This window comes from Tinamus guttatus, unplaced genomic scaffold (assembly GCF_059628265.1).
Source record: "Tinamus guttatus ecotype Peru unplaced genomic scaffold, ASM5962826v1 Tinamus_guttatus_pri_ptg000056l, whole genome shotgun sequence".
In the NCBI taxonomy this organism is placed as follows: domain Eukaryota; kingdom Metazoa; phylum Chordata; class Aves; order Tinamiformes; family Tinamidae; genus Tinamus; species Tinamus guttatus.
Genome location: NW_028288590.1, coordinates 3,603,450 through 3,616,072, shown reverse-complemented (window position 1 = coordinate 3,616,072; position 12,623 = coordinate 3,603,450). Strand labels below are relative to the sequence as shown.

Sequence of the window (12,623 nt, the reverse complement as noted above, 5' to 3'; positions counted from 1 at the left end):
GAGGAAAGATGGATAGATTTTTGTAGTCTTGTATCACACACATCTCGATGATGAGTATGGAGATGAAAACTACAGGCATTTATTACCAATCTAAAATCCCAGATAAGATAAAACTGAGAAATCTCAAAAAATGAGATAAATAAGTCATATATGTCCTTTGGATTGACTGAAATATTTAGCACCTAAATCTAAAGAAACTTCAAAGGGTGGTTTCATTTTGATTCGAAAAAACATGATAATTTTCCATGTAAGATGTTAATATATATTTTATCTAAAATTGAGAGTCTGATCAAAATACTCCTAGTTTAACAAACTTTTTTTTTTTAGGAAGCAACTATTTAAGGCAGTGTTCATCAACAATTCACATCACTGAAAAAAAATTATGACAGTTTACAGTTCACTGAGTTATTCCTGAAATGTACTTTTTTGAAGAAGACCAGAATGATTACCCCAATATAACAACTCAGGGTTTGATTTGTGGGATGTACTCTACAATGGATATGAGGAGTATAAATCCCTCCCGGATTGATGAAAATGTGAAGGATAAGTTTGCAAAAACATGTGCATGAAAGTTCTTATTCATTTTAATATTCATTGTTACCAGCTCAAAATAATTGACAACACCATCGAAATATATAACATAGAAAAAAATAAGAATCATTAGTCCCATGGTGAAGAATGTATTGCAGCTTCTTCATGTTTGTTTTTTACCTTTCAGATAGAAGAATTTCGTAGACTGAGGACACATGTTAAAGGCGCAGAACTTCTAGAGGGCTGTGATGGAATCTTAGGGGACAACTTCAGACCAACTCAGCCACTTAGTGACAGAGTCATCAGGGCTGCATTCCAGTAGCAGAAGAGGAAGGCAAACAAAAATAAATCATTATTCTGGTAAGTAAAAGCTTAGTAGAAAACTCAAAACATTTAAATTTAATTTTCACTGGGGAGATTTTGCTAGAGGAGAAAAAATGCACAGAATATATTGTCACAATTGTAAATCTTGACTCTGTGATATTTTATTTTGACATGTGGTAAAGGAGGGTTTGCTTACCTTTCTGAAATGCTAAGGATCAAGTTTCTCAATGTCTAGAAACTAATATGAAATGTAATTAATTGAAGTCTTTGTGTTGAGATAGTGGATCAAGTACGGTTAAATCACAGTTATTTCATGCAGCTTAAAAAATTCTCCATCTGCAGTGAGCAGTAACCAATACCTAAGGTTATGTGATAGATTTCCCAGTTAGGTAGGTGCACTGGTTGATAATTTTTTTAAGTTTTTTTTATAGAATCAGTCATTGGCAAGTCTTTCTTGTGTTATACTCTTAAGAAATAGTGCTAATTCGGGAATTCTGGATCGCTTCTCCCTGTGTTAGAATGCTGTACTTTTCCAGCCCAACAATGAGTCTTATGCAAAACAAGTGCAGATACAAGAGGAGACTGATTAATTAACTTCTGTCACTACTAATTTTTCACATTATTTCATTTATCAAGGTAGCTCTTGCTTCTTATTCTCGCTCTTGTTTCTAGTCCCCACTGACTCACAGAGCAAGAATTTAGAGATAACTTTGGATTCAGTGCATGAGAGCTAATACACATGTGAACCTGCATTATCCACACGTGAGCTATTAAAACCTCCCATGTCATGTTCCCCTGGCCTCCATCAATTACAAGGAATATTCCCTCAATGCTCTCCTGTTACTCACTAAACCTCATTACACTTAGGCAATCAATGATTTACTAAATGAAAAGCCTAGTAATGAGATTCTTAGAGACTTAAATTTAAGAAAATTCACTATCAAGACTAGTTGCCATAGAAGTAGTAAGTCAGACAACAACATTTATGGTTGATTTTGCAATAGAAGTGTTCTCACCTATCACTAATAAGACAGCTTTCTTCAAAAAGGAACGAAAATCCTCTTTTGCTTTCTGTAATAAGTCCTGCGTTTTTGTAACACAAATTTAAAAAGTTTTCAACTAGTATTAAGTAATAAAACAAGCCTATTGGGTTGTTCATTAAATAAAATTGATTATGCTTTTTTGTACTAATAGAACATCAGCTTTTCTATCTGCACATTCCTTCAAAACTATATACTCACAAGGAGAACCAATTTATTCAGAGTTTCACCTGCAAGAATACTACTGAAATGTTTTGATGTGCATGGTGAGGAAAGGATATTTATTTGTGCATTCAATTTTTTGTCCTAAGCCAGTGACAGAATTCCTTATATCACTTCGGCCTCTGAGTTAAGCTTTTTCCTATTATGCTCCAGGCCCAGCCTCCAACTTCACATGAAGTTAACAAATGATCAGGCAACAAATAACCCCTGACATGGATTAATAATTTAAAGTTTCCAAAAATTGATGTATTGGAATATTATCTTGTGACAGAAATTATTAAATTGGCTGGGACAGTGGCCAACAATTTAATGAAGGTCTTTCAATATAATGTAAGCACTGAAATATTTTCTAAGTAAGCATTTCTTTGTATTTTATAACCTTATTTAATATCAGCATCCCAGAATTTCAGTGAAGAAAACAAAACATTGGTCCTTCCATTAATATTTTATTCTCATTCCCATATTTAATTTTGGGCATATCTCTAAGCCTAAATTACATGGTTCTCTGCAATCACAAAATGTCGTCAGTTTAATCTCGAAATGGATGATTCAAATTCAACCCAACTTCTGCATAAAAATTACTTGGGAAAATCATAGCAATATTAAAGTACAATTTTTCTCTCGGTGAATAATGCCCTAAGGCCAATGCAGGTAATTCAAGTCTCTGTAACAGTGAAATTACTTGACATGCTGACTTTGAATTTTAAGCATGAAAGAGTTTTACAACTGCTGGAGTTGAAATGTGAAAATTTCTCTTTTGCTTTCATGTTTAAAAATTTATTGCACTTGCCAACAATTATAAAAAAATGTTTTAAATAATATTTACCTTGGCCATGCTTTACAAAATGATCTACAGCTTTAATTCCTAAATGATAGAATTTTTAATATAAAATCATAGTATTCACTGTAGGGCTGTGCTAATTATGGATGCTCAAGCACTGAAAAATAATTGTGACTATAGACACTGTGAGGATACAAGGAAAACATGGGCTTTAGCTCTCCTGATTGAATTACTTATCAGAAATTCATTTGGGCAAGTCCTCCTTTTAGTTTTGGGTGCGTCAGTCTTAATAGCACAGAAGCGATCAGGGGTTCACATTATATTCTTGCTGCTGAGTTTGTCTCTCGTGCCCTGGGAGCTAGATACTTGAAGTCTAAAAAGAAACCATGTGGCTTCGATCACCTCCAGAAGAGGAAGAAAACTTTTCCTCACACTGTTTTCTCCAGGAGTAAGGCAGCAGTTCCCCACAAAGATCAGGTATGCTCAGAAAAGGCCTCTTCTGTCTTTCATAGTATTAAATAATTGTCCTTTGATTGGGACTCCCTGTGTAGCAGTAGCAGACAGAGAGATCGTTAAAATGCTAAGGGATCGTTCTAGGCCCAAGCAATAGGAGAGAATAATTTAGGGTGGGAGTAACAGAGACAGCATACCTGGTATTGCAGAGACCATCTGCATGGTATTGTGGGGTCTGAACGGACAAACAAGAAGGGGCACAGCCCTAGTTTCATAACGGAGAATAAGGGGAGAGGGAAATACGGTGGCAGTACCCATGACATTTGATAAATGCGTGGTGCACCTTTATTTTTGGAGCTGCTGCTTTTGTGGCAGCAAACCCATGTGGCAGCCAACCCATGTGCTACCCCTTCCTTAGGGTGCTGAACGGAGGGTCAGTGTTGCCAGTGGGAGTGAATTCACATTAAACAGGTGGTTCTGCATGCCCCTCTTTGTGACACTGCCAGACATGTATGACACTGGTAGAGCAAACATTATGAAAGGACATTTAGATAAAGAGTGAGCTGTGAAGTTGTGCCCTGCCTTCGAGTACTGGAGTTAAGAACAGTGTGATTGTATTTGTCATTTTTTTTGTCGAAGCAGAACTCAGTGAACTTCACACTTTACCAGTAAGTATACCTCTGTCCTTTCAGTTACTAGTAGCTTTTGTGGTTCCTAGAAGTTCACAGACAGGTTGCTCTGAGGAGGTTCCTACACTCAGAGATTTTATACTTTCTGTTGATTCAAACCTGGACTAAGCTTTCAACATCTATGTATCATTAAGCTATTATGACCATTCCTCTCTTTTCTCTGGTTTAAAAAAACAAAACTACTATCAACACCAGCTGTTTAGAAGTATAAATACTGATTTCCTAGATGGGATGAAATAGGGTATTTGTTCTGCTTCTCAGTGATTTTTCATCTGTCATTCATTGTTCTTCTCTATGAGTTTAGATTTTGTGCTTAGGAAGGAGCTGGTGTAATTGTTGTTTCAGTCCTTGAAAGAGGCTCAGCATTATTTTATCAACAAAACTAAGCACTGTTCTCTTCTCTTTAAGACCTTCTGAACAGTGCACAACACTTCTGCCGCTTCAGCATACTTGAGAGTGTGATTACATCTGAGAGCATGAGCAGACCATGGGACAGATGCTCTTGGCTTGTGAAACACCCACTATAATCTGAGCACTCCTGGAAATGTGCCAGGAACACGGAGGAGTTCAGGGGAGGAAGAGCTTGGGGAATGGTTGAAAGGTGCTGCCTTCCCAGGTAGCCTCACACTTCTTCATTGTAGTAACAGGGACCAGGATGTGAGCTTGACCCTGCGATGTCAGCCTGACTTGTTTTCCTGCAGTTGAGGAATTAGTTTGATTAGGAGAGGAAATGAGTGAGCAGCAACTGGCTACTTCTCTTGCTTGTGGGATGTGTCTCTGGCACAGGGACCACAGTTTAATGTTTCAGTAGCCATGGGGAGCTCAAGAGTCACAGACTGGCCACCACTGTAGTAGAAGCCAGAACATCAATACAGAGAATCATCAAGCCCCAGAAGAGGAAGAAAAGGAAGAAAACCATTTAAAATTGTAGTTGCTTCCAGAATTAATAACATACTGGAATTTCCTTGTTCAATCCTTTACTGAGCAGCTTTTAGAAAAACACGAATACTACTGGAGATATGAAAAACTGGAAGAAGGAAACAAAAAGGAACAAAATACTGCCTCTTTTTTGAAACTAAACAAAATCATAATGTAGCCTAGGAATCAGACTTCTGCTAAGTGCTTTAGATATGACTCATTCACTTCATGTTGATAAGGACTCCCAAATTACTCTTTGTCATCAGTCCTTCTTTGAAACACATTGCGAGAGCATAAGCCACGTTTAGTTTGTGCACTGCTACTTGGAAACTGATAGTATAATCAAGAACACTTGTCAATAAAACCAATGTGGCATGTTTATTGGCAATTTCAACAGAAAAGCTAGGGTCTGAACACACTGAGACCTTGCTATGTTGATTCTACTTGTGGGGAAAACCGCAGCAAAATAGTAGTGAGGGAATATGGTAGGAAGTTTACATATTTTTCTTTTTTGATAAATCTACATATTTTGTAAAGTTTAAGGACTCTGGATTAGTAACTACAAAATGTAGTGATGTCACAGCTCTCAAGTGTCAGGGATATTAGAAGGACACGTGTCTGCTCGTGCACACGGAGAACAAAACATACAACATGCAGATGCTTCTTCAGCAGTGTTATACAAGATGTTAGGAAGTGCAGTATGCTCTCTCTTATCTAGAGAAAATCATGCTGGGAAATTAAAGCAGAATGTTATTGGAGCTGAGAGTCCCAATATTCAGTTCTTTATTCTTTTTGGAATTTTGAACTCTTTTATATGGATGAAAATCATCCATATGCATGCAAATCATGCATTTTGCAAACAAAGTTTTATTAACCAGGTAGTAAAGTCTGAAAAACAGTTAGAAAACAAAGTGGATAAAGTTACTTGGAAGTCTGAAGACACTGGTGATAGTTCTCACTCAAGAAAGAGAATGCTAATGCTAATAATAATTAACAATATTTCATAACTAACACCAGCGTCTATGAAATATAGAATGGTGTTAAAAAAACAAAAGATATTCGTAATTTAGAAACGTATTTATACATCACCACAGCTCAAGATACACTTTATTTAGGCAGGTGCTGTTAGATGCACAGAGCCACATGTGGACCATGGCTCTGGGTAAACTGTGATCTTGTCAAGGAAGATGTTACAGGAAACATGAAAATTAATGAAGTAGTGAGTGTTCTGAGACACTCTGAAATCCATGCCTGACCATGCTTTCAGTGTTGTCTTTTAGGCGGATAGGAGAATGGTAATGTGTAGTCACTGTCAAAGTGATCTTACTACTCATATCCTTCATTTTTTTTTTTTATTTTTTAACCTAGGCTTTTCCTAAACCTAGTCTTTTCTTAACTAGTTTAACTTAGTACTAAGAAGGAAACAACAGTCTTTCTCAGAGACAAAATGGAGATATTGTGTGAGGAACAATGGTAACGAAAATGACAAAAGAAGTGGAAAACCTGTCCAGAAAGGGGAGTCTACTTTTAAGTAGCAAAAGAATGTTTTTCATCTTGTGTAGTGATCTTGGCTTAAGACTGCTGCTGTGGAGTATCTCCTTTCCTCCTTGTCAGATGGAAGGCATATTATCATGGCCATCCAATTTCATTTCTCCATACTCCATTTGTATGCACTTTTCCAACACTTTTGGAAGACTTTAAAAGTATTATTTGCACTGAATTTTGCTTACATCTTTTCTCTTATATAGGTGTATTCTATTACTATGGAAACCTGGGACCTTTGGTTCTTAAAAATACAGTGGTGTGAATCCCTCTGTGATCCCACCCCCTGTTTTTTGTCAGCCTGCCTTGTCAGTTTTGCTCAGCCTGGCTAATATTTCTTTGCTTTAAACCACAGTTATTGGTGAAAGAACCCTCAATTTCCCCAGCTATTTACAGTTTGTGATTCTGACAGCTTTCCTTTGTGGATAGGTGCCTCACCAGCAGAGAACTGCTCCCAGAGCAGTGGGGCTTCCTTCGTGTGTAGCGCTCAATCCAAGCAAAGAAAACCACAGAGGCAGGGATATAAACTTCAATGTAGGCAGTTTTCTGATTATAACGCACATGCATATTTGTATAATATTTTGCTCAATTATTACATTTCCAAAAACCCTTCAGAAGAAGAAGAGAAGCAGGTGTCTTGATTTACATAAACCTGAATAGTGTGATGCTGGACCATATATATTGTTAAAAAGTGCTTTGAATTTAGCATGGTAGAAAAATTATTCTTAAACAAGAATAATGGGTAAACATAAGTAACAACACTACTAATATATGCAATTAGGCTTTTGTCAGACAATATATTGTTTGTTTCTATAACAAACACAACTGATACCTTCAGACAACTAACAATTAGGCTCCTTTCTGAAAGTAATTCTTTAAAACAATAGCTGCCAAATCCTAGTTCAACTTAATTTCACTGACTTTGTTTGTCACCAAATGCTTTGTAACCAAAAGCATTAAGCTTGAACTAGTGAAAAATATACAAAGTGTGCATTCAATTAAGGAGTAATTAGATACTCAATCACCCTTATATCACACTAGGGATTAGCCAGGAAGATACTACTGGCTGTAGTGTATAGAACAGCTTTGTTAATTAGTTTAGTACTAATTGAGATTGAGAAGGTGTCACTGTGTCACAGCATTAGTTTGCCTACATGGAACCTTAGGAACACAAAGTTTCTGGTTTCTTCTGAGCATACTGGCTCAGGTTGTTCAATGTCCCAATACCTTCTGTCCACTCAAGAGAAATCTTTATGTTTACTTCTAGAGGTGTTTGGTCACTACACACTCATATCAGCAGTCCACTGAAAAATATACCAAGAGTTTTTCAAGACAGCAAAATAGCGTATAGCAAAAATAACTTATTTTGTTATCAGAGCCCCAGGAAGAACTGAGCCTCTGATACAGTATTATTTAAAACATGACTAAAATTAGCTACATTGTGAAGGGCTTGCAGTCCCCTTTCGAAGGGAGCTAGTAGAAAGTTCTTGAAGTTGAATATCAAAAAGTCCTGCTGCCAGACCTTGTGGCTTTAGGGAATATTGGAACAGGAAATCACTGCATAGATTATCTTATGTGTAGACATCAATTTCTTGATTGCACTTTTGGTGACTGGCTACCTCTACGCTACCTTTGTCTTTAAAGTATTGGGAACTCTATACAGAGGTGTTGACTGCCTCTAAGCAAAGGTAGCCCCAAGTGATTATTTCTACCCAAACACTTGAGGATTGATGCATTATTGTATGATTATCATTGCTTATGATTGCTTATTGAGCATGCTTATTGAGCTATAACTGGCACTGAAATAACCTCAGGAAAAAAATGAGATGATAGCAGAATAGAATGAAATGTCATTCTCATAGCTATCACTAACTGAGAAGCACTGAGGTAATATGAGTAGCTGATTTCCTAAGGTTATGCTGAAACGTAGTATGTGTTTTCATGAAGCCAAGTACCGTCTTTATGTCTACCACTAATGAATTTTACTGCTATTAGGAGGGACAAATTGGGTCATTGCCTTCTATCTCCTCAGCACATCTTGACACCCATGAGAGCTGTGTACTCAGCACTTCACACAGTAGGGCCCCTAAGATGGTAAATGGTAAAATATTCTGTGTGGCTAGTACAGTTTCCTTCCTAGTCTACAGCTACGATCTTCACATTAGCATCAATTACCTGATTCATTCAGAAAGCCAATAGAAAAGCTTTGTTTCAAGGTAATACTGTTACCACTGCATTTAATGTTGCACTTTCATTGCCATTTCCTCTGTTCCTGCTAAAACTTCCAGCACTGGCTTGAGACTCAAGGAGAAGAATCAGGCCCATTATGTCACCAAGTATATGCCCTGAAACACCCCCCACCTGCTGTCATGAAACCCCTGCTTTTAGTTTCCCCTGTCTCCCTGGCTGGACATAAACAGTCTTTCAGACCTACTGCGGAGGAATTTCAGTAGCATAATTGTTCTATTCTCTTTGCAGAGAGGGTGAAGACAATGCTCCCACAGTGCCCTTGGATGAGAAATGGAAACTTTGGAGACTGGTGCTTCAGCTCAGCCACAAAGCCTGCATTGTTTGCCTTCATCTAATTCAGCCTTGATAGACAGCTGTGACAGTTGCTCTGTCCGCATGGTCCAGTGAAATTCTGGGAATGGGTCTGTACATTAAAAGAAAAAAAAACATATTAAATCTTCCAATTCACACTGTTACCTATCTAAAAATAGTAATTATCATTACTTACACAGTGTCTTTACTATAGCATTCAGCAATGGTTTGTGATCCAACTAGTACTAGTTTTAAGCTTGGTATGGATGTTACTATATATAGAAATACTCATCATTGTTTTGAATTTTGGATTTAATTTTATTTTGTTGCATTTCTTGTGCTGTAATTAACTAATGTATTTTCTGTAGAGAGGAAGTGCGTTCTATAAAGCTAATAAAAGCATTCTTTCTGCACAGAAGATATTGTATAAATTTGGAAATAAGTTTGGGACAGAAGAGAACACTTTGGTGCCCAATCTGTACATTTAAAGTGGTTAAGCTGAATAAAGCTGGGTGACATTTACATTTTACTAGGAGCCTTTTTGAAATAAGGGACCACTTTGAAATAAGGAAAATTAACCAATGTACCAATAACCAATGTACCAATAAATCTGGATTATTATCTACTTGGTAAGTCATGGAACTTTGCGGAGAGATGTTCAATTCAGGCAGAAAATTATAGGCTTTTGTCCTCCTGGGAATTATGACAGTTCCGTTTATTTCTGCATGTTGCTGAGGATGGTGATCTGGGGACCTGCTCTGCATGTCTGTAGCTCACTGCACAGCATGGGGTTTGCCACGCTGGGCCACACAGTACACAGTGCAAAACAGAAAAGGGAAAGGTAGTCTAAGCCAGTTAATCAAGCTCATAGCTTCTGATTCCTACACAACATGCAGAGCTGAAAGACAGAGTCAATAACATGGTGGGAAGTAGCTTTGATCACCACAGGTATCAGCATGCTCCATTTTACCAGTGTGAAGAGGGCAGGTTTATGCAGAGACCTACGTGAGTGGAGGGAAGCTGGAGGCACAGGTGGCAAGCTCCAGGCAGGAGCACCACAGAGGTGCAGAGGGTTCATAAAGGAGAGGAACTCGCTGAGAACAGACTGATGAATCATCAGTCACAAAGTCAGCACCATGCAGCGATAAGCGCAGGTCGCAAGGCGTCCTTAATCCACTTCTTCAGAGTGACTGCTGAATAAGGAGTTATGGATTCTCAGTCATTTATGTGCAAATTAAGGGCAGCAGGAACAATAGGACAAACCCACATACCACGTATGAACTGGATAAGAGGAGTCAATGCTGATCACTACTTCATGTGTTCCCTAGTGTGTACTGCAGAACCATTTGTTACTGCCTAAGAGATACCCAGCTGCCCTTCACATCATGTATGCAGTGAATGCATAGAAAACACACAGCATGCAGCCTCTCATGAAGTTGTCTGCTCAGGAGAGCTATAATAGCTGAATTACTCTTTTTACCTGTAGAAACTCTTTGTGTTTTTAGGATTATGCTTTAGAAAGCCCCTCACCATCTCCTGACCAAATTCAATGAAGTATGACCACATTTGGTAGACAAGAGGATCATAATTTCAGTGCAAGCCAAAAACACCCAACCTATCTGCAATGTGTGCAACTGTCACACATTTCCATAGTGGCAAAGTAGTAGCTTCACTGGCTACTGCCCTTCACCCTTCACTGGCATCTGCAGTTGGAGGCCAACCTAAGACACTGGGTTCAGCCTCCTGCTGACCCACATCTTGCTTCTCTGCGTGAGGTCTGCTACAAATAAAACAATGTCTGGCCTGCAAAGGCTAGACTGAACTCAATGCAATTTTTGACGGCAGCCTCATAGTGTTGAGCCTTGTTGTTGAGTTGGGCTCTAGAGATATAAAAAGAAAAAAAAAAGACAAAAAAACGTAAGTGGCAGAAATCAACCAATTTCTGACAGTTTAAAACCCATCCCTATATGCTTGTACACAGCAATAAAGGACACCTTCAAAAATGGAGCGAACCAAATTCTGAGTTCAGCAATTCCCAGATTACATCTACAGCTCATCCAGAAGATCTTTTCACTTTGCATGTAACATTATTAATTACTGAATATTAGCTGAGAGTAACTGTAATATAAATATGACAAATACTAATGTTATGATGAAATCTGAACTAGATTTATTCTCTAAATAAATGTGTTCCTTATCTTGGACCTGGACATTATTATTCTGGCCTTGAAAGAAGGATATATTGCAATTCAAATGATGTAACGTCTCCCCTAAAAAACCCAAAGTCCATCATTTCCCTTTCCTGTGTTCCCTTCCTGTGTTTACTGTTCTTTACTGCATTGCCTTGTACAGTGAAGTTCTTGTCAGATAAATTTTGTAGCTGAAGGAGCAACTGAGAGTAACAAATTTATCTCAACATTAGTGAGACTTTTTAGGTCTTTCTGAAGGCTTGGCTTTGAAAGAAAAGAAAAAAAAGTAAAAAAATGCTTAAAATGTATTTTGTCTTTAGAAATAGATCTAATTATAAGAATAAATTCATTCACAAAACTTTCCTGTTCTAGTTACAGCTTGGTCAACCTAAATTCTTGGTGTGCTGGGAAAAGCTAAATTAGTCTTTCTGAATTCAGGGGGAATCCATAGGAAGGAGCTTGCAGCATGGATTCTCTGTGTATTACTTCAGTTACACTGCACCTGAGAGGTTTTACTGAGTTTGGTAAAGCTCTGTTAGTCTTCAGAGTTCTACATTCTTGCCATTCTATTATTATTTTTAAGAAATTGTAAAAATGGATAAAGGTATTCTTAGAGCAGTATAGTGCCCTAAATTAATAATTTCCTTTCTAAGCCTCCCCTGCTGAAGATCTAAATTAAATTCCTATATGCACTGAAAGTGTTTTTAGGGATAATTTTTAATGTGTGCAGCACTCCATATAATTATTAGAAATATGAATTAAAAGTTTCAAGGAGGTATGTTGAGGCTAGAATAAGTTTGCAGACAGCAGCTACTTCTTGATCAAGAAATTTATGACCTAATATGTCAAAACAGCTGTAGGCTTCCTGAGGCAAAAACTGGCTCTGCTGCCTTCAGGTGCATTTTTGGGTAGTGCAGAGAATAAGCTGTTGAGAGGAGGCAACTGAGGTGGAGCAGGACTGTTGTAGGTCTTCCCACCATAGGTTTGGTTCTTTTGTAGCTTCTTGGAACTCCCAGGAAATTTTAGAAGCCTAAAACTCTTAGTTTATGTTAGACTATGGCACAACACACTTTGCACTCCGGGCTGTGGTCCTGGACTCCTTTTTGTCAGATCAGAGGAACCTCTTGGAGGGCACTATGACTCCCTCTGCCTCCCCTATGCACTGGCTCTCCCCTTCCTTTGCAGGGACACCAAGGCACAGATGGAGCAGCAGCAGATCGTAGGCCTGACCTGGAATACGCTTGGAAGGGAACCAGTGCATAGACTGGCATGGGATGAAGGATAGACTTGACCCCGGACATTACAGTGATAAACCCTGTAGAGCAGCCAGATACAAAAGCTTTGCCTAAACTAGAGTAGTGAGTCTACCAGGAAATACAGGGCAAAAGGGCAA

General features: G+C 38.1%; 1 protein-coding gene across 1 annotated transcript in view; it reads left to right on the top strand.

Moving 5' to 3' along the window:
- Nucleotides 1-9,393, top strand: part of CA8 (carbonic anhydrase 8 (inactive)) — a 50,745-nt gene extending 41,352 nt beyond the window's left edge. Inside the window, exons 8-9 of the mRNA XM_088540103.1 lie at nt 719-891; nt 8,979-9,393. Coding sequence (XP_088396229.1) covers nt 719-853 — 135 coding nt within the window. The 3' untranslated portion in view covers nt 854-891; nt 8,979-9,393. The remainder of the gene's footprint in view (nt 1-718; nt 892-8,978) is intronic.
- The last annotated feature ends 3,230 nt before the right edge of the window (nt 9,394-12,623 follow it).